Source organism: Chiloscyllium plagiosum, unplaced genomic scaffold (assembly GCF_037043375.1).
Source record: "Chiloscyllium plagiosum isolate Xiang-an unplaced genomic scaffold, Cpla_swu_hap1 HiC_scaffold_48, whole genome shotgun sequence".
Classification (NCBI taxonomy): domain Eukaryota; kingdom Metazoa; phylum Chordata; class Chondrichthyes; order Orectolobiformes; family Hemiscylliidae; genus Chiloscyllium; species Chiloscyllium plagiosum.
Genome location: NW_028270186.1, coordinates 9429712 through 9451103, shown reverse-complemented (window position 1 = coordinate 9451103; position 21392 = coordinate 9429712). Strand labels below are relative to the sequence as shown.

General features: G+C 41.1%; 1 protein-coding gene across 1 annotated transcript in view; it reads left to right on the top strand.

Moving 5' to 3' along the window:
* Positions 1 to 11061: 11061 nt before the first annotated feature.
* The window catches only part of LOC122543074 (serine/threonine-protein phosphatase 2A 55 kDa regulatory subunit B alpha isoform), a 74283-nt gene continuing 63952 nt past the window's right edge, over positions 11062 to 21392 (top strand). Inside the window, exons 1-2 of the mRNA XM_043681297.2 lie at positions 11062 to 11244; positions 11670 to 11747. Of these exons, the coding sequence (XP_043537232.1) occupies positions 11238 to 11244; positions 11670 to 11747 (85 nt within the window). The 5' untranslated portion in view covers positions 11062 to 11237. The remainder of the gene's footprint in view (positions 11245 to 11669; positions 11748 to 21392) is intronic.

Below are 21392 nucleotides of genomic sequence, written 5' to 3'. Positions count from 1 at the left end.
ATGTTAATGTTAACCTATTCATGGTCCAGCAGTTCACCCTGCTGCCTTGTGGCAATGATTCTCCATGAAAGGGGCACAACATTGCACATGATTTGCTTGATTTGGACTGCAGGCTGACTTCCGAGTCTTGTTGTGTTGCAGATGGGCTTTTTATTTATGTATTCTTTGAAGAGATTTGGATAAATGAATGAAAGGCTAGCATTTGTTACATATCCGATTGACACTTGAACTGTGTGGTTTGATAGACCATTCTGAGGTTAGTTAAGAACAAATCATATTTTGGTGGTTTTAGAATCATGTGATTTAGAATCATTCAGTTCAAGTGTGAAGGGCAGATTTCCTTCCAGAAAGGCTTTAATGGCAATCGATGATCACCTTGTCAGTACTGAAACAAACTTTCACTTCCTGATTTATTTCTTGAATTTGAGTTCTACATGGTGGAATTTGAACTCATCTTCTCAGTACATTAACCTGTGTCTCTGGATTACCACAATGTGTCCATCTTCCCAAACACATGGACTAATGCACAAAGGATAGACCTAGATCCAGAACAGAGCAGAGGAATGCTGCAGATGATGACTTTCTTGTTCAATTTCATACCAATATCTATCCTGACTCTTCCAATCCATCAGTTTTTTTTCTCTTTCTTTTCCTTCGTTCAACAGCTAAATTCAAATTAGCCCATCAACAGAGGCTGACATTTGATAAGCCTCCTTGTCCTGCTGTAAACCTATTGAACAGTGAACGGTTTTATCCTTTTATGCTAATTCAGCATGCAGGCAATATTCCAAAGCATCCATAACATAAGTATGGATTAGTGATGCCTATCTGGAGGGATTTTCTGTAAATGGGTTTGGCATAAGGTAAAGAGGTTCATTTTACTTATACATCAGGTGTGACCATGCAACATGCTTCAAAGAAAATATTTATTGTCTGACTTTATATAAATGTGTGTAATGTAATTACCTTCAAATGTCTTCTCTCCTTTTCTGAAGGTATGGATTCTTGCTCGAGTGCAGTTCGAACAGCATCTTCCAGTACGTGGCTGTTCTTCACGTGTGAGTCAAGACATTGACTATTGACAGGCTATTTCACTGTACGGTAGGGAGGTATTGGGTGGCTTATAGGTGATTCAGATTAAGTGGATACACGGAAGTTTTTGTTTGGGAGGAAGGATAGGAATTTTAGCTGATCAGGGCTTTCACTAACTTGCAATGATGGAAACTGTGAGTTGAAACTCTGTTCTGAATCATACTACAGTTACCAACTCATCAGAAGTCAGATTAGACTACAGGCAAACAATGAATCATATATAAGAAGTGATATCCATAAGGAAATCCAGTTTAGGCTTGGGTTCTTTGCTTCATAAAACAGAAGAAGCAGGGTTATGAGTAGGTTTGACATGCTTCTATGAAGATATTTCCATTTGCAATCAAGACCAGCACTCAGAGTTTTAAATAGAAGGGAGTCCCAAATACATTCACTATGTACTTCGAGAGAAAAAAAAACCCAGAGTGAAATGAATGTGTAAAGGTGCATTTAAGGACAAGTCAGCTGAATACATGATGGAGAAAGGAACAGAATATATTAATGTGGACGCATAAAGAGTGAGAGGAGATTGGTTTGGAACGGAGTTCTGTTGATTAGGTCTCTGCTGTACATACAGTGAAATATGTAATTGAAGTGAAAAAGACTTGTTTTGAGTCTGGCAACATATCCAGCAACCTTGCTGTCCCAGAAGAACACTGCTCAGGTGAAGGGCTGGTTGATGTGCCATTTTTATTGGCAAGGTTTATGGGATCTTGTTGAGGAAATTCGTTTGTTAAAGCAGAAACAACGATGTGTCTTTTTAAGGGTGAGTTGGCTGATGCTAACCTCCTCTTTCAATTTTTTCCTCGGTCTTCACCTGTGTAGGTTGCACCAATGAAGGCTATGAGAGAGGGAAAACAGGAAATGCAAGTCAACTTGAGAGACAAAACAATATTTTGCTGAACAGAATCTGAAGTCTTGTGTTTTGTGATTTATCATGCTTTCCTGTTCTAAGAAAGATGATCTCCAAACCGTTGTTCTTCAACTGTCTTGGAAACTTATGCTTTGTATTTTTCTCTTCTGCTTTGTCCTCTTCCGTTCATAGACACATATGTATCATGTCTACTGTTCCGACATGAGTGTCGACCAAACTGATCTTTGGTGGACAATCTGTCCCGAAGAATCAGTGTTCAGTTTCCTTTTAATATTCACTCACTTTTGCAGAAGTAGCTGGATCATGAAATGATCATTGATTTTCCACTCTCATTGCTATTCCCCTTCCTTTGCACAGGGAAACTCATATGACTTTAGCATCACTCCACATGGACACATCAAAGTGCGTGTGTGTGTCTATTTCTGTCTTTATTCAAATATGTAAAAACTTTGCAACTTTCAAACACAATCTGATACCACCCCACATAAAAAGAACATGAATGAAGGGTAGAGAGGCAGAGAGTCTTTGGGAGGTTAGGGCCAGAGCAACGGTGACTAAAACCAAGAATGATCAAAAGGTGACAAAGAGGTGATTCCAGAGATGAGACTATGAGGGATTTAAAAATAAGGAAAGAAGTTTTAAAATTGAGTTGCACCTGAACTAGGAGTAGATAGAAGTTAGCAAGTACAAAGGTTAAGGGTATTGTTCTAAAGAACTGCTGTCACTTTTGAATGGACGCCGCACATTCCAGGTCTGCTCACCCACTGAGTGGTCAGAGGAGTGAATCCCAATTTAAGTATTGACATAATCCAGTAAAACTCAGGTAAACGATATGCACGAACGCATAATGACAAGTTTCATGTCAGGAAGATGCTGTTGTTTGTTTTAAACTGAATTCATATTTATTGACATTCGCAAAAAATGACCGAGATTTGCTGAATGTGATGTGAACTTAGTGAGTTTTGAGAAGATTTATAGCTCAGGTTGAGGTTCTGGATGTAAGTTTGCTCGCTGAGCTGGAGTGAGCCTCCAGTGAAGCACTGGTCTTAGTGACCTGCTTTCTATTTTTATGTTGAGGTTCCCTTGGGTCGGTGACATCATTTCCCGTGGTGACATCATTTCCTGTCCTTTTTCTCAGAGATTGGTCAATGGGGTCCAAGTCAATGTTTTGGTTATTAGAGTTCCAGTTGGAATGCCATGCTTCTCAGAATTTTTGTGCGTGTCTCTGTTTGGCTTGTCCTTGGATGTCGCCCCAGTCGAAGTGGTGTCCTTCCTCATCTGTATGTAAGGATAGTAGTGAAAGTGGGTCATGTCTTTTTGTGGCTAGTTGATGTTCTTTTATCTTGATGGCTAGTTTTCTGCCTGTTTGTCCAACTGATTGTTACAGCTTTTGTATGGTATTTTGGAAATGATGTTAGCTTAGTTTTGCTTGTTATCTGTATAGGATCTTTCACGTTCGTGAGCTGCTGTATTAGTGTGTTCGTGGGTTTGTGAGCTACCATGATACCAAGAGGTCTGAGTAGTTTGGCAATCATTTCTGAGATGTATTGATGTAGGGAAGGGTGGCTCGGGTTTCTGGATGTGTTTTGTCTGCTTGTTTGGGTTTGTTGCTGAGAACACAGTCCTCCAATTTCTCAGCAACAAACCCAAACAAACAATTCACCTCATTTTCAGACCCAAGATACGTGAGCACCAAAAGACATGACCCACTATCACTAGTATCCTTACAGATGAAGAATGACATCACTTCGACAGGAGTCATTAAGCTCCTTAATTTCGTGGTATTCTGAATGTAGAGGTCCCAGTTGTTTCAGCCAGCCCCTTTGGCCACTGGATGTACCAGATCTTGTCAAAGGCATCATCAGCATCTTGAATCTACTATTTCAATCCCATTTTGTTGTTGGAGTACACTCGCTTTGCCCTGCCAACCAAGTCTTTCTGTGAAAACATTGGTGGGAACTTTCATTGACAGATGAAGACAAGGAACTATTTGTACCTCTTTGCATGATGAAGTTAAACAACAGTCTTTGTTAATCAGTTCTCCCATTGCCAACTTTCTGTCCTGTATCATTTGAAATTTCTAGGCAAAAGTGAGGACTGCAGATGCTGGAAACCAGAGTTTAGATGAGAGTGGTGCTGGAAAAGCACAGCATCCGAGGAGCAGGAAAATCGACTTTTCAGGCAAAAGCCCTTCCTCAGGAAAAATGATGGTGGGCTTTTGCCCGAAACATCGATTTTCCTGCTCCTCGGATGCTGGCTGACCTGCTGTGCTTTTCCAGCACCACTATGACCTAAACTCATTTGAAATTTCACCTTGTCAAACTGAAAATGTCCAGATATGATTGTGAAGCAAATTGTCTGTCCCACAGTGTTCTCTGTTTGTTTCAAGTGAGGTAGGGCTTGAACATGACTCAGGCTGCATGTGCAAGATGCATGGTGTGGCCCAGGTGAGAGTGGAAGACAAACTTTCACTGCAGCAGATTGGAGGACATTTTGGATTGGCCCACTTGGGCTTCGGATGTGATACAATTGAACTGAGTAGCAAACAAACAGGAGCCAGCAAGGAGATCTCAGTCACAATCAAGTAAAAATTGATGATGACTGATAGTGTAGTTCTTCCACGTTGTTCCATTTGTATGAATTCTGATGCTAATTTGGAAACATTTTTATGGGGAATGTATTACAGAAAGTCAATGTAACAATTTCGGAAAGTCCATCTGCAGGCAACATTAAGTATTTTGGCCTGAGATACTCAAAGCCACCTCAATTGGAGAATCCTTCAGTTTTAAAAGAGGAATTGGAACACAGTGAGAGAGAAGAATAAAGGATGCTTTTTCAAAATAATTTAGCTCAGTCGTCCTTTTGGTAGTTGGAATAACAAGTCTGAAATGTTAGAGTGGACAGAGATCAGGTTTCTGCTGTGAATGGAAAGCTGAGAGGGAAGCCTGTGTGTCTTCAGCTGTTGGTGTCTCAAAACTCGTGACATTCCTCTTGTGCTTCAGAAGAAACTGATTTGTATGAAAGGAGGGCTTCTGTCCTGGCAAAGGTACCCACATTTTACAAACAAGTGTTGCTGATGCCTTGAGAGTGTGGTGCTGGAGAAGCACAGCAGGTCAGGCAGCATCCGAGGAGCAGGAGAATCAAAGTTTCGGGCATAAACTGTTCATCAGGGGGAATGGTGCATTCTGCGGCCCGAAATGTCGACTCTCCTGCTCCTCAGATGCTGCCTGACCTGCTGTGCTTTTCCAGCATCACACTCTCAACTCTGATCTCCAGCAGCTGTAGTCCTCACTTTCTCCTGTTGCTGATGCCTTGTGTGCAGTATCTCAACTTGCAAAATGTGTGCTTAAGAAAGTTCACCTGTTTATCCAAAGTAGCTTTTTTTCTCTGCAAGACTACAGTTTTATGAAATGACTACCTGAATTGGCCAATTCCAGGACTCTTTCATGTTATACTCTTTCATATTGCTTTGGTTTCTATATTTCTGTTTATTTGTAAAGAAATTGTGATCAATATTTAAGCCTGCTGAAATGATATATGTGTCATGTCGTGCACCATCCATTATTTTGAATGGCCATTCTGGGTATTTTCAGTACCACAACGCAGCACAAGATTAGACTATTTGATCCTGAAAATTTAATCTCTTTTATCCTTACCAACTACTTTGGGGGGCAAGTTAGAGCATTATCAGACATTGTTTTTGATGTCCTGTTTTTTTTTCAATCAAAACTTTTTGTGATCTTCCTCCACTGAGTTAGTTATGTATTCTATGTGTCTGATTATTTTTGGATTATTTGCACAAGTCTTGTAAAATCAAAGTAGGAATCTAAAATAAAATACCAAACAAGACCTTCAAGATGGGCAAAAGCATTGCTGAAGCTGGATCAGAACAATGCCAAGGTGAACACATACCAAGGCCATTCATGATTGTGTTGGGTACAAGGTTAATGGAGTTGCTGGCTCAATGGACAATCAATCTCTCTCAATTAATCTGAATAGGCCCAGGAATAAGGCAAAGAAAAGCCCCATTGGAGACCTTTGGGAAATATAGGTCCACAGTAATCTTTTCTGTATAAGCTTGCCATACTTGCCACTCGTCACATTTCAAATTGCACATATAATAATTTCCCAAAATATTATTTTGGAAAAGAAATCCATCAAACCTGCAAGGGAATCAATCATTAATGACTATTACCATTATTTTCTGTGATCCTATTCTATACAGACACCTTTTGCTCACTGAGACACTCCTTGCTTGGAGTGGTGTTAAATTCTTTGTTTCAGTGCGAGCTGGGTCTCCTGGTTCTGCTGTTTTAGGAAAGGTGAATGAGTTGACTGTGGTTTAAATATTTTCTAATCAACCGGTTAATGGATTTTATTGTACAGCTGTGGAGTAGGAAAGACTTGAGTGCAGGCGTCTTATCTGAGAGGTGTGAGAGGCTCAAAGGACCGTGACTAGTGCCGTCCATTTATTTGATTCGTTCAGAGTTTTACAAAAAACAATCAGTACTTCTCAATTTCGCGATTCCATTGAGAATGTTCCTAAATCAGCAGATTGCTCAGAATCCACTCTCTGCCCTCATTCAATTGCGACTCATCACTAGACACAGTCAAGAAGAAACGGAGCAGAAGGAATGAATTGGAGACTGATGGGATTCAGGTCAACCTAAGTGCAATGGCAGACCCTACCTCAGTAATTCAAAGAACTTATGTGACTGTCAGATCAGAATATTATTTTACAGATTGTACGTCAGAGTCTCTTATTTTCCTACTAACTACAATCTATGAGGATATTGTTCAGTCTTGCTGTATCTGACACTCCTTCTAATTAACTTAGGAATGCAATCAGGATATAAATGAGCATACATGGAACATTTTGTGGGTATGAAGCAACCTAACCTGATGGGCAGAACAAATGGAGACAATCTCACTTGACGGCTATGGTTGATGTCACGAAAGTGAGAATTGCAGAATCCCTACAGTAAGGAAGCAGGTTATTCGACCCATTGAGTCCACACCGGTCCTCTGAAGTGGAATCCTGTCCAGACCCACCCAGTTCCCATAAACCCTGCATTTACCACGGCTAATCCACCTAGCCTGTCCATCTGTTGATACTACAGGCAATTTCGCATGGCCAGTCCACTTAACCTGCACATCATTGAATCTTGGGAGGAATCCACGCAGACGGAGAGAATAGGCAAACTCCACACAGACAGTTGCCTGAGCTTGGAATTGAACCATGGCCTCTGGCCCTGAAAGGCAGCAGTGCTAACCACTGAGCCACTGTGCTGCCCCAAGTAATCATAGGGCTTGAATTATAGGAATTTTTCATTGTCCTGAGGATGTTGTCTCTTTATATGCTGTGCTGTCTTTGAGATGTTTGTTTTTGTCCCTGACATTTATTCTTCATTCCTGTTTTGAATATAATGCCTCACGTTGGGATGCTGTTCCCAGGATCCCAAGGTTATTCCCAGGAGTTGGGAAGTTGTTGTCATTGAACTTTATCCTGTCATGACTTATTCTTCTTCCATTGGTACTGACCAGGAGGACTTTCTAGCCTCCCCTGCCAATTGGAGGCAATGTTCTCTTCCACCCTCTCATCTTCAGATGCCATCTCTCTTCTGTCATTCGCAACCTGTAAGAAGATGGGTTTAACCCGCTTCAAATATACGAAAAAGTGAGGCTGCTGCATTTTTGTGGTGAGTGATCATTCAGCGACAATTCTTTCTTGACAAGATTACCACCCTGAAGAAAATGGATCTTTTCATGTTGAAGACCTCATCTGTCTTAGAACTATGATGACTTACAAGAAAAATGTGATTGGACCATAGTAATAGGAGTTTCTTTTTTTTCTTGGTAGAGGATTATTTTCCAAAGTTGAAATGAATAATGTGGGATAGGATTTTTTTATGCTTGCAGAAAGTGCAAGTCAAATCAAGAGTAGAGCCTTTGTTTAAACATTTCAACTGAACAATTACATCTTAGATTGCTCACTGCAGGCACTCTATGAAGTTGAGAGAGAAAACCTTTTTGCCATTCTTGCCTTGACTCACAATCAAAGAAGTATTCAGTATGGAAAAGGGCCATTTAGCCCAACATGTTTACAGCAGTAAGAGAAACCTAACCTGCCCTGCCTCCAAAGCATTGTACCTTCTTCTCAGTTAAATACTGTATTTATCCACTTTGTCTTTCAGGCACTTTAAGAGTTTATGCTGCTTCTTCCTGCAACCAGTTGTTTCATAACCTCACATCTCTTTGTTTCTCCTGATCTCTCCTTTGTCTCCAAATGAGAATTAAATTGATTACCACAGTCATAACTGACTCCAGCTGAAACTAATGAATTTCTTGTCTACACCAAATAGTTTCACTAACTTCTAAAAATGAGTACATCTCCTCATGGTTTTCTCCGCACCAGTAGAAATAATTTTTTTTTCATTTTGTTAGGTTTTTTTTAACCTAAGTATCCTCTAAAACTTAAGCTTTTCAATTTCATAGAGTCATAGAGATGTACAGCAACAAAACAAACGCTTCAGTCCAACTTGCCCAGGCTGACCAGATATCTTAATCTATTCCCATTTGCCAGTACTTGGTGTGCATCTCTCTAAATTTTTAAATGTTGCAATTGTACCATTCTCCACCACTTCTTCTGGGAGCTCATTCCAAACACGCACCACCTTTTGCGTGAAAAAGTTGCCCCTTAGTATCTTAGTGGTTGATGATTATCCAGGTCTCTGGAGTAAAAGGGACTCTTGTGATTCACTGGCACAGTGTTCCTACCTTTGGTCCAAATGGCCCTGGTTCAGATCTCTCCTGTCTGAAGGAGTGTCATAACGTAACCAACTGATTGATGAAAAAACAGGAGGAAAAGTCCTGATCATCTTCAAATATGCCGTTGGATATTCTACATGTATCTAATAGGCAGATTGGACCTCCGCTAAATATCTCACCCAAAACATGAGACTTTCAGCACACTCTTCATCCTGTAGTGCCAACCTGGATACAATTGAACTTAAATCAACAATCTTTGTAAGTGAGAATGTTAATAATGACATTTGGGTTGAATTATACAAGTGGCAGCCATGGTGGCTGCTGCCCCTCACAATGTATGTTTTGTTAGAATCATGTGCCATCATCAATAGTGAAGCCCTCTTAAGTTGAAAAGTCTCCTGCTGCATAATGTTTGACTTCGATTCTTAAAGGATGGTCAGTTGTAAATTCCAAATTTTCATCCCACTGATTGTGTTTCTGTATGAAGAGTTGAGGGGAGAGCCATACCTTTCATAGGATGTCCAAATGTCATCCACCATAATGTGTCAACTATGGTTCACTGGATTGCACCTTCACTTCTGAGTGTTTCAGAATTGAGGATAAAAATGTAGGTTCAAACTCTGGGGCAGTACAGTGGAGTTCTGTCCTTTGGGTACAATGACAAACTGACATACACAATCCCCAATCAGCTTGACATGAGATATCTCAGGACCATACATTGAAGAAGAAAAAGGATGATCTTCCAAGTATCGTGAGTAACATTGATCGCTCAACCAACATTATAAAAACAGATTATTTGCTAATTTGTGGTTGGTTGCTGTGCACAAACTGGCTGTCATTTACATTAAGTTCTTGATATACATTTCAAGAGATGTCATACCAATGCAAGTTGTTGTGAAACACTCAAAGCTCATTAAACATAGACAATAACTTGCATGTATAATACACTTTTCGAGCAACGTCAGGTCGTAATGGAGCGTGGTCAACCAAAATTGTGCATCAGCTCAGCAGACATCTGCCTTGAATTTTAACCCTACTGCGAATCCTCTTGCAAGGATGCCTGCCTTGAAGAAGTTTTCCTCCTCTCTCTACAAAAATCTCAGAGTCCCTCTCCCACTGCAACTCCCAGGTCATCTCCTCTGCCCTGAAGCTCTTCAACCATGTCGTGAAACAAACCCGCTATCACAGCCACATTTGCTTCCTCAGCGCATACCTCCGTAACCAACTCATCCCACACGGACTCCGGACCACCTTTAAACCAGCAGAGTTCGGACCGAACAGGACAAACAGTACAGACTCCAGATTACTTCAACAGCTTCCTCATTTCCCCTTCCCCCACCTCATCCTAGTTTCAAACTTCCAGCTCCACACTGTCCCCTTGACCAGTCCGGACTTGTCCGACCTGCCTAGCTCCTTTTCCACCTCTCCACTCCACCCTCTCCTCCCTGACCTATCACCTTCATCTCCTCCCCCACTCACCTATTGTACTCTATGCTACTTTCTCCCCACCCCCACCCTCCGTTAGCTTATCTCTCCATACTTCAGGCTCTCTGCCTTTATTCCTGATGAAGGGCTTTTGCCCGAAACGTCGATTTTGCTGCTCGTCGGATGCTGCCTGAATTGCTGTGCTCTTCCAGCACCACTGATCCAGACATTGTCATTTGTTCAAATGACAAAAGCTCGTTTGAAGAGGTCGGTATTGTGGAGAGTTTTTCTGCGGGAAAGGGGGTTTCGGGAAGACATGACAGAGTTTTGGCTTAGGCAACTGAAAACACGGCAGCTGGTCCGAGAGTCATAAAAATTAGGGATGTGTAAGAGTTCAGCATGAGAGTGCAAACATTGCAGAAGGCGATAAGTTCAGAGGAGCTCACAGAGATCATGGACCTGTAGATGAGGAAAGGTGAAAAGTTTTAACTTTAAGCCTTACCGGATGGACAGCCAGCGACAAAATCAATGGGATGGAATGCCAGTTAGATACCTTGTCAGAACGATTTCAGAAGCCAGTTGTAAAATGAATTGTAAAATGCTTGCTGCCCATGTTGGAATGCTTGATTTCATGCAGTTAGAAATCACACAATACCTGGTTATAGTCCAACAGGTTTAGTTGGAAGCTTCCAAATAAACCTGATGGACGAGAACCTGGTGTTGTGTGATTTTTAACTTGTGACCACCCCAGTCCAGCACAGGCACCTCCACATCCCGATTTCATGCAGACAGTGGGGAGTGTTTGCAGAGTTTGAGAGCTGCTGACTGTGGCCCCGCCCCCTTTGCTCCGGCTCTGCTCCCCCTCCCGTCCCGATGTGGTGACGTCATTGGAAGATGGCCGGGGCGGGCGCGTCGCCATTTTGAAGGGCTCGGAGAGCGGGGGAGGGTACAGCAGCGCAATCCGAAGCCAATCCGCCGCCATCCTCAGCTTAGTGCAGCCCGGCCTGTTCGCCTGCAGCTTCGGCCACATCCTTGGGCACCGCGCTAACGCCGGCTACCTCCATTTCCAGCCGGTTCCGCCATGGCAGGTGAGGATGGAAGCCGGACAAAAAAAAAACAGGAGGGACGGAAGCTGGGCTGAGCGTTCTCTGTGCCCTCGCCAGTCCCTTGGTTCTGGATTTGTTTTCAAATTTAAAGCCTATTTTTTTTTCTCTCCCTCCCGCCTTCAAGGCCTATGGTTCTGAGTGTTGAACTCATTGCTCCACAGACTGAAGAAAAAGGGCAGGGTTGCACCTGGGAGGGTTTTAAGCTTTAAACAGTTTAGATAATAATTTATAATTCTTGGAGTTTGTTGATTTAAAAAAAAACATAGGAGCCAGCTTCTGTGTGAAGCTGGAAAGGTTTTTCAGTTTCTTCCACTTACCACCCCCCCCGCACACCGTCTGTGCAATTTTTATTTTTAAAAATTCAATGCATATTTTATTAATTTTTTCCCCCCTCTCCATTCATTCAGGAGTTGGAAGTGGTGGCAATGACATTCAGTGGTGTTTCTCTCAGGTGAAAGGAGCTATAGATGACGATGTTGCAGAAGGTAAAACAAAGCAAAATATTTATATTTCCCGAAGATATTCTCTCTCTCTCTTTCCTGCTGCACCCCCCCCCCCCCCCAACCTTCCGGAAATCCCTGGCTTTTGTTGCTGTCTGCACTTTGTATGGATGTTATGTTGGTACATTCAAGTGAGTTTCAGTTTTGCTGGTGGATTTATCTGTCTGCAGTTGCCATTTCTCGAGGATAGCAAATGGTTTGGAAGGTTCAGCTGATGCATGACATGAATTATTTGGAAATGAATGTGATTGCAAGATGCTCCCATTAAATGTGTCGTTTCTTGTATGTGTCGGTAATGTTGGATGTGTTCATAAAGGTGGGAGCAAGTGCATGAGTTGGCAGTGAAGTGTGAATCACATTTATGTTATGGATATTGTAGTTGAAGATGTTAATTCAGCATAAAACCCACCCATTTTCCAATGGTTTGGGATTTTGGATTTCATATCTAAATGATCCGAAATGCAGTAGGATTTCAGTTGAAATTGAATTGAAATAGTTTTTAACTGAAATGTTTTCTGTGGGGGTCCAAGTATTCCTTGCTTGCCAGGGACGCCTCATGTTTGCCTTTTGCACAAATCGAATCAACTAAAGTGGTGGCATTCACATCATTGAGAAGTTGCAGTTTTTGTTCTTTTCGCTGCAAATAGTAGGCCATCTAAAAAGAGGCATCCTGCATTTCAATTCTCATGAATGATTACAACGTTTAAGATGAATCTGCAAGCTGATGTGTTGGGTGACTAGCTTGTGTGTTTCAATATCGACCACTGGTCATAACAACTGGACAGTACACAAAACGTTTGGTTTCTGTATGCAGGTACTGCCATGACATTTGTCATAAAATGTAGTTGCACTACTCTCACTCCTTGAACCCTCAATCACATAACATTTCCCGGTTAACTGGTGCCAAATGTGGGTTGTGTTTGGAGGGTGCTTTGTGTGCTGCCAAGCTGAAGTCCTGGTGATGACTGGAAGAATGAAAATTTGAACTCCTCCAAATGTGTACACAGAACAAAACAGATTTGAGTACTTGTCTCAGAAATCAGTGTGGTGACATTGATTTCAATCTGTCCATAGATCTTAATGTGGTGCCCAGCTCATGTGAAGTTCCTTGAAATAAGAAGTTTTGTCAAATTTAACTGTTAAACCCACTTGAAATTGGATGCCCTCAAAAAGTAGCAAGACTGCCTGACTTCAGATATCATTGTCTGAAAGGATGTGGCTTGCTCTTCCCGTTTGGTATTTGGGGTAAACACAAAGTGAGAGGTGTGGAAAAAGGGCAGATTGGATAAAGATCTTTAACAACATCTTTGTTCTTTGCTGTGGTCTAAATGGAACACATGCTTATATTGTGTGATGGACCATACCCCAAAGGCAGTGTTTAACTGACTGAATCAAGTGACAGAATTAATAGCGAAGCATACTTGGTCCAGGTCTTAGTGCCTGATGTGTCTCTAAAAAAACTTACATACAGCTCTTAATTTATTGATGTGTGAGCGTGGCATTCCTTTTGAACCGGTTTATGTGATGGGGCATCAGTATATTTTCATGTCTGGCCTGTTCATTGCTTTCAAATATAGATGGCCCTTGCCTCCATTTGATCATCTTTTCCTTCCAGAACAAATCTACAACATGTTATCCTGTTTATCTTTTGTAGGTTGTGTGTTCCACTGGCCATAATTTTGACAGCCAACCTTTATTTTCTTTCTTATTGAGTCACAGTCATACAGCACAGAAACAGACTCTTTATTATCCACTGTGAAGATGTGATCTTTTGGTAGCATTGAGAGGCATTGTACACCAGTACATTGTTGGAAGAAATAAGCTTCCTGAAACCATTACCTCCAAATGTTGGGTCGTATTTTAAGCAATTTCTCAGTCTGCTCTGCTTAGGGAGTGACCTAGTGATGCTTGCAGTTTAAGATGATGTTTGGACTTGGTCCAAGTTTTTGAAAAAGTGAATATAACGACGATAGTTGAAATAAATGCACTTGCTAAGCTTTAATTAATTAATTGTCTTGTACTTGAAATGTTAGTGACCATTTGTATAACCCAAAGCCAGCTATCAGCAGAACTATCTTTGGCTTAACTTTACAGGTTAATCTGCCAAGTAAACATAAATGGTATTGAAAAGATTTAAATTTTTTGCCCAATGTGAGGATGAGAATTGATATTACTGGATGTTATATCTACTTGTGATATGTTATCAATCTTCAGCAATAGTGATTTCACCATTTTATTTGGAAGTTCTGGTGATATTTTTGTGCTGAAATAATGCTGTTTTTGGAATGTGGCATTACTGAATGCTCTGTCGTGATGTTACCTCACCAGTAACAATGCTACCAGTTTGAGTCTGAATAATAAAAGCCAAAAACTTAAGATGCTCGAGATCTGAAATAGAACTAGTGCTGGAGAAACTCTGCTGGTATGGCAAATAGTGTGCAGAGCAACAGTTAACATTTTGAGTTTGATCTTTTTCTTCAGAGTTGGCAACATGATGGTTTTGCAACAACTCTGAACTGATAAGGTAGCTGATGACAAGGACTGAACTGAGTTAAGACTGAAGAGGTATGAGATTGATTGGAGGTGATCATCTCAGCACTTCAATCTGATAGCACAGTGTTAAAATGAAATCCTTGGGCCTTGCATTCTAAAGAATGCAGATACCTTTCAGGGAATCCTGGTAATGTAATTGGCGCAAGTGAGCCCGAAGTTCACCACTGTTCACTTTTTAAGTGCATAACCATTGGTTGAGAGCCATCGATACCCAAGCACTGTATCATTGTGCATCAGGTAAGACTGTCCTGATGGTTTTGAAAAAGGCAGGCACTGTGCTGTGCTTCCACCTGTCTAAAACCCAGACTGCCATTAACAGGAACCCAGAACAGAAGTTAGCACTGCAAATAAGTGTCTTTGAAAAGAGTAGTTGTAACCATGGCAACAGTTTGTGCTTAAACTATTAAATTTTATTTCTTAACGAAGAGTCAGTCATGGTTAATTGGGAAAATACTTGACTTGACATTAATCATGAAGAATTAGTTTTCATGTTTGTTTGGAGGCCTGTGTATGGATTAGCTAACTCATCTGAGATAATGCAAATGATCTCTGGCCCTGTGTTGAGGAACGGACATTGAATGCATTCTAGCTCCTGATCATTACTGAGTGATTTGTTTTAGAAATGTTTGCTTGAATTCTCACTTAGGGCAAGCTTGGGCAAAGTTATGTTAATCCCTGCAGTGGAATCATGTTCTCTAATTGGTGTCTGGGCTCAGATAAGAGGAGTGGCTCTTGGTGGTTGAGCAGCACCTATGGCTCTGGCCCAGCACACATCAGGGTTTTGAATATGAAAGACTTGGGAGAGGATGGCTTTTTTTTTTCAAATCTGATCCACTTCAGCACATCTTAAAATACTCAATTCTCATATTGCCTTTGATTTCTACCTGACTGCTATGCCAGATCTGAATAAGGTTTTTACTGCAACACACCACGCACACAAATCTTTATCTTTTATTCTGTGTGTGGGAAATATCTCAGCCTCCAACACTGCTGTTAAAGGACTGTGTGCTGTTTGGTAGAATATACTGTGCTCATCCCATTATAACACTTCACAGATGGAATGTTACATGCGTCCTCCTGATCGTGTGTCCTGTCGGCTGTGCAAGAAATTGTTTACTGAAGAAGTTTGTCCCTCCTCACTGTGACGTCTTGTTGATGTCTGTACTACACAAAGACTTGTGGCACAGACACTTGTGACAATTTGGAATCTTGATCAAATGGGCCAATGGGCTGAGGAGTGGCAGACAGTTTAATTTCGATAAATGCGAGTTGCTGCATTTTGGAAAAGCAAATCTTTGCAGGACTTATACACTTAATGGGAAGGTCCGAGAGAGTGTTGCTGACCAGAGAGACCTTGGATTGCAGGTTCATAGCTCCTTGAAAGTGGAGTCGCAGGTAGATAGGGTAGTGAAGAAGGTGTTTGGTATGCTTTCCTTTATTGATCAGAGCATTGAGTATAGGAGTTGGGAGGTCATGTTGCAGCTGTACAGGACATTGGTGAGGCCACTTTTGGAATATTGCGAGCAAGTCTGGTCGCCTTTCTGTCGGAAAGATGTTGTGAAATTTCCAAGGGTTCAGAAATGATTTACAAGGATGTTGCCAGGGTTAGAGAGTTTGTGCTATAGGAAGAGGCAGAAGAGGCTGGGGCATTTTTCCGGAGTGTCGGAGGCTGAGAAATGACCTTATAGAGATTTATAAAATCATGAGGTGCATGGATAGGGTAAATAGACAAAGTCTTTTCCCTGGGGTGGGGGAGTCCAGAACTAGAGGGCATAGGTTTAGGGTGAGAGGGGAAAGATATAAAAGGGAACTAAGGTGCAACTTTTTCATGCAGAGGATGGTATGTGTATGGAATGAGCTGCCAGAGGAAGTGGCGGAGGCTGGGGCAGTTGCAAGATTAAAAAGACATCTGGATGGGAATCTGCATAGGAAGAGTTTACGGGTTATGGGCCAAATGCTGGCAAATTGGACTAGATTAGATAAAGTTAGGATATCTGGTCGGCATGGGCGAGTTGGACTGAAGGGTCTGTTTCTCTGCTGTACATCTCTATGACTCTATAATTGTGTGATGAACTGGATTGTTGAGGGCTTAATCAGGGTAACTGTGGTGAAAAGGAATACCTCTTGGAACTACATTTGAGCAAGTCTTTCTGACAAAACCTTCATTAATCAATTTGGTGTGTCCTCTTCATTTTCCAAGTTTGAACATCTTGGCATCCTCAAGGGTATCACATTCAAGAATGTTTGTCTGTAATTGATACAGTAATTCTTTCAAACCGAAATGTTGATCTTTTCAAGAGGCGTTCTGACTGGGTTCAGGTGGCTGCATGAAATGGAGTTGTGTATCAGTGAAACCAGCAAGATATAATTCTGTAGCACATGTAACATCATGGACTACACCACAAGTTTTGGAAAAAAAAACAGAATTTGGCAACAAGCCATATATAGAAATATTAAGTCAGAAGATCAGAATCTTGATCAAACAAATTCTTGAATTTTTTGAGGTAATGAGGTCCAGAGCATATGCATGACAACCAATTTTTCTGAAATTTTTAAGTTCAAAATTGCCGTGCATGAAATGCATGTTAGTTTCATTGCTTTATATGTCCATATTGTTTTCATTCTTGACCGATTGGTAGAAAAAGTGTAGTTGGGCATATCGAGAAGGATAGAATATGTAGTGAAAGAATTGCTTAGTGTGAAGCACTGAAGTTGGGGAAATTGCTGGTACTGCTGAGATGAGTTTGCGTATTGCAAAAGAAAGTATGGTTAAAGTCTAATATTTACGCTGGACTATGTTCAAAATAAGTGCGAACTGTGCTTTGGAAGGCAACATTACTACAGAGGATGAATACAAGTATCCTACGTTGCCCCTTTTATACCCATGGTCTGAATTCCAAATTTACTTTTGAACTGTTTATTGTTATTTTGCATTGTGAATCAGGTGCATCTTAAACATATAGTTCTAATTCATGGTTATTGTTTTCCCATTTGCACTGGTGATGCTTCAAAGAAGATTTGTGTATTTAAGATGAGTAAGTGCACTGTCTAATGCTACACAGATGACCTATGTCTCAAGCAATCTGTTTGCTCTTCTTTCGACCTGCAGTTGGCCTGAACTGCTTGCATGATTTCAGAATCTTGGTGTTCATGCATGAGGTTGCTAACATGCAATTTCTGTGTGCTTGCGGATGTTGTATCTACTTAAATTTCACTTATGGTCTTTGCCTAAAAACAAGCTGAGTTAATTCTGGGTTTACACTCTGGAAGCTCCTGCTCTATATGCTTTGTTACCATCTCAACCTAAATGATAAACCACTAAGTATTTGAGGGAGCACTAAATTGTATCTCTCACTAATTTCCAGTTGATAAATGGAGAAGTTGGTGCACATGGGAGTGGAGGAAGTGGTCATTTTACTGACTGTTAATACAGAGACCCAAGCTCATGGGTTGTAGCGTCACTAGTTGAAATCCCAGAATGCCAACTCGTGAGAATATAATTCTAACACATCAAACTTGGAATTGAAAAGTAGTCTTAATTATCTCATGAAGACTATTTGTATCAATAGAAACATCTACCTGGTTTACTCTGAAGTTTTTGCCATCCTTGACTGGTCTGCTTCACTTGTGATTGACTCTTAAGTACCCTCTGTAACGACCTTAAAAAAGCACTTGTAGTCCAGTTCGGGCAACAGTTGTGTGTCACTTCGCAGTGATTCGTGCATGCTCTGAGAGAGCAAATAATATAATGAGGGGGTAAGATCCGATTATTCAGTTTGGTAAAAACTGTCTGCATCACCTATAAACTGGGCACGTTGCCTTGTACAAGGAGCCAAGGGAAATAACATACGTTTGTTTTTAATTGTGTGCAATACCAAGGGGTTGAGGTTGGGCAGGGCCTACAGCTTTTAGACATTATTTGGGTAAGAAAATAGTGTTTCTTCTTGATCATTAAAATTTGACAAATATTAACTTGTGGCCAAGATCCTGACTGCCTCACTGGCTAAGTTATGTCTAAGCAATGTTACTCTGTTGCAGAAGACTTAAAAAAAAACAAGTGAAATCCATGCGCAACTATTTTTGTGCCATTTCTTTGTTCTCTACTTGGAAAATGTTCATGGCTCTATGGACCATTTTAACAGGTGGAGGTGTTTTTCTGACTTAATTCTTGTCCCTAATGTTTGGACTTTGAGTCAAGTGAGGCAACAGCAAAATCGAACGTGGCTCTTTGTCCACCCAAGCTCCAACAAGGTGTCAGTAAATGGACAAGGTTCAGATTCTGGGAACATTCAGCGACCTAGAGCCTCGGGCCATCTTTGAGTTACCATTACTTCATTGTTGTGTTTGCCTCACAAAGCGTGTTGGCCTGAATGGTGTGAATTTCGGGTGCAGCTTTGTGCTCTGAGATGGAATGTACTGACAGTTTGATTGCATGATTTAAAGTGTATAGCTTAGATTAATGCCATGCATCAATGAATATCTTGTGCCAGTTAAAAGTGAATTGGGAGTGGATATGCATTGTGACTTCACTTTTTAGTCTTTGAATTTAATCACCCCATTGTAGGTGTGCAAGCTGTGAACAGGCTGTCAGATGAAACCTTTTAGGGTGTACATTTGTGACAGACAAAACCTTGTAAACACACAAGATAATTTGATGTTAGGGGGATCAGTGTGATCAACACCTGGATTGTCCAAATGCGATTGCAGGTTTTAAATGCATGCTGTGACATCTGTAATATTCAATCATTCCGACCGTTGAAGTACTGTGTAAGATTCAAATCTTGATCTTGACCAACATGACAGTTGGAAATATATCAGTTGCTCTTCATGACTTTGGGTTTGAAGGAGGACAGTTGGACAAACTGCTTGACTCCTGATTACTGCCCAAGGGCAAGAGGAGCAGTGTTAGCAGGGAATAGTAATATGTTAAGATATAACATTTTCCTATGTTGATTAACTTGCTGGCACTCAGTCTCTGGCTAGAGTGATTTACTTTGTTAAAGGTATTCTGTCATTTCAAGTTCTCTTGGTGTTCAAGCTCAGTACCAGATGGCCACGCAAGTCTTGGAATGATGCTGCATGAGGAGTGGTTGGTCGTTTCCATCAACCTGTTGGGTTGTGTTATGGTACATATGTAGACCAAGTGGGACTTGAAATGGACCTTCAGTACATTAAGGTCCAGAGGTAGGGACAGTATAATGTCTGCTAGATGTCCAACATTTGCCTGGGTTACAATCCACTCCTCCACCGATTCTCACCACTTTGTGGAATTGGTATTTGCCTCGTGAGGCTTGTCCCTGAGATTGATTGTCATGATGCATTTCCAACTGAGCTGATTTGGTCTTTTGACCAAGCGGATAAATAAATGGGGAAGAACTCGAGAGGCTGTTTGGGTCAAGTTATTTGTTGAAGTATAACTTGGTTTAATTTGCTTCTAGGCAAGCTGGGATATGACGCTAAATTTGGTAAGCCAGCTGGAATGAATCAGTAACCATCAGCTGGCTACTGACATAGAATTGACCAAATTTCAGGCTCTTGTCATATAAATGAAATTCTGGGTGTTGTAAAACATTAATCAGATTTTGAAATGAGGTTGAGATGATTGCAATAACATTGACTAAAACATGTGTTGGTTCAGTTTGAGAAAGTACTTTTTTTTGCAATATTGGAAGTTGTCTCTAGGGGGCAAGTTATTGTGTTTCATGACATGGCTTCACTTTACATAGAAGTCATAGAGGCCAGAGTTCAGATTTTCCCATTCGTGACTCACTGTTGCCAGGTGTCTTTGGGTTGTAATGGGTTAAGGAGGCAAATGTGTTCAGTGTATTGCAACTCAATTGTGAGCACAAATCTTGTTGATATTTTATGATTTCTAATGCCATATGAAGAAATGCAGCAACCGACCTTCGGGAGTGTGTGTTTTCTTTAGAGTGCTTTGATCAGTGACGTTAACAGCACTGGAAGTGGTTTCCATTTTTGCTTTGGATCAGTCATCATGGAAATGTTAAGTTTTCTGAGTTTGACACTTGGAGTTTTTTTTTGGTGCAACTTGTTTATTTCTGAACTCCAGTTCCCAAGGTGGTAAACTGCTTTCAAAGGTATTGATAATGCAGAAGATCAAGATATGTGGAGTTACAGGTGAAGTATTAACATGGATAGAGGATTGGTTGACTAACAGGAAGCCAAGTGTGGGAATACATCAGTGCCATTCTGGTTGACAATCAGTAGCTTGTGGTGTGCCTCAGGGATCAGTGTTGAGACCGCAATTATTCACAATTTACATAGATTTGGAGTTGGGGAGCATGGGTGGTGTGTCCAAGTTTGCAGATGACACTAGGATGCGTGGCAGAGCTAAGTGTGCAGAGGACCATGAAACTTCGCAGAGGAACATACCTGCCTTACGACCGTTGTCCTTCATTGCTAAAGGGATGAAGTAGAAAAGCAGGCAGGTTATGTTGCAGCTGTACTGAGTGCTGGTGAGGCCACACATGGAGTACTTCATGCAGTTTTGATCTCCTTACTTGAGAAAGGATGTACTGGTAATGGAGGGCGTGCAGTTGAGGTTCACCCAGTTGATTCTGGAGTTAAGGGGATTGGCTTATGAGGAAAGACTGAGTAGACTGGGATTGTATTCATTGGAATTCAGAAGAATGAGGGGGATATTAAAGAAATGTAAAATTACGAAGAGAATAGATAAGATAGAAGTAGAGAGAATGTTTCCACTGGCAAGTGAAACAAGGATAAGAAGATGTAGCCTCAAAAATAGGGGGAGTAGAGTTTGGACTGAATTGAAAAGGAGATTCTTCAACCAGATGGTTGTGAATCTGTGGAATTCCCTGCCCAGTGAAGTAGTTGACACTGCTTCAGTAAATGTTTTTAAAGCTAAGACATTTGTTTTGAACCTTAAAGGAATTAAGGCTTCTCGTGAGAGGGCAGATTAGTGGAACTGAGGCCACGGAAAGATCAGCCATGAACTTAGTGAATGGCGGAGCAGGCTTGAAGGACCAGATGGCTTACTCCTGCTTCTAGTTCTTATGCACCAACAATATTAGATCTTCATTTGGCAGTGATAGAGAC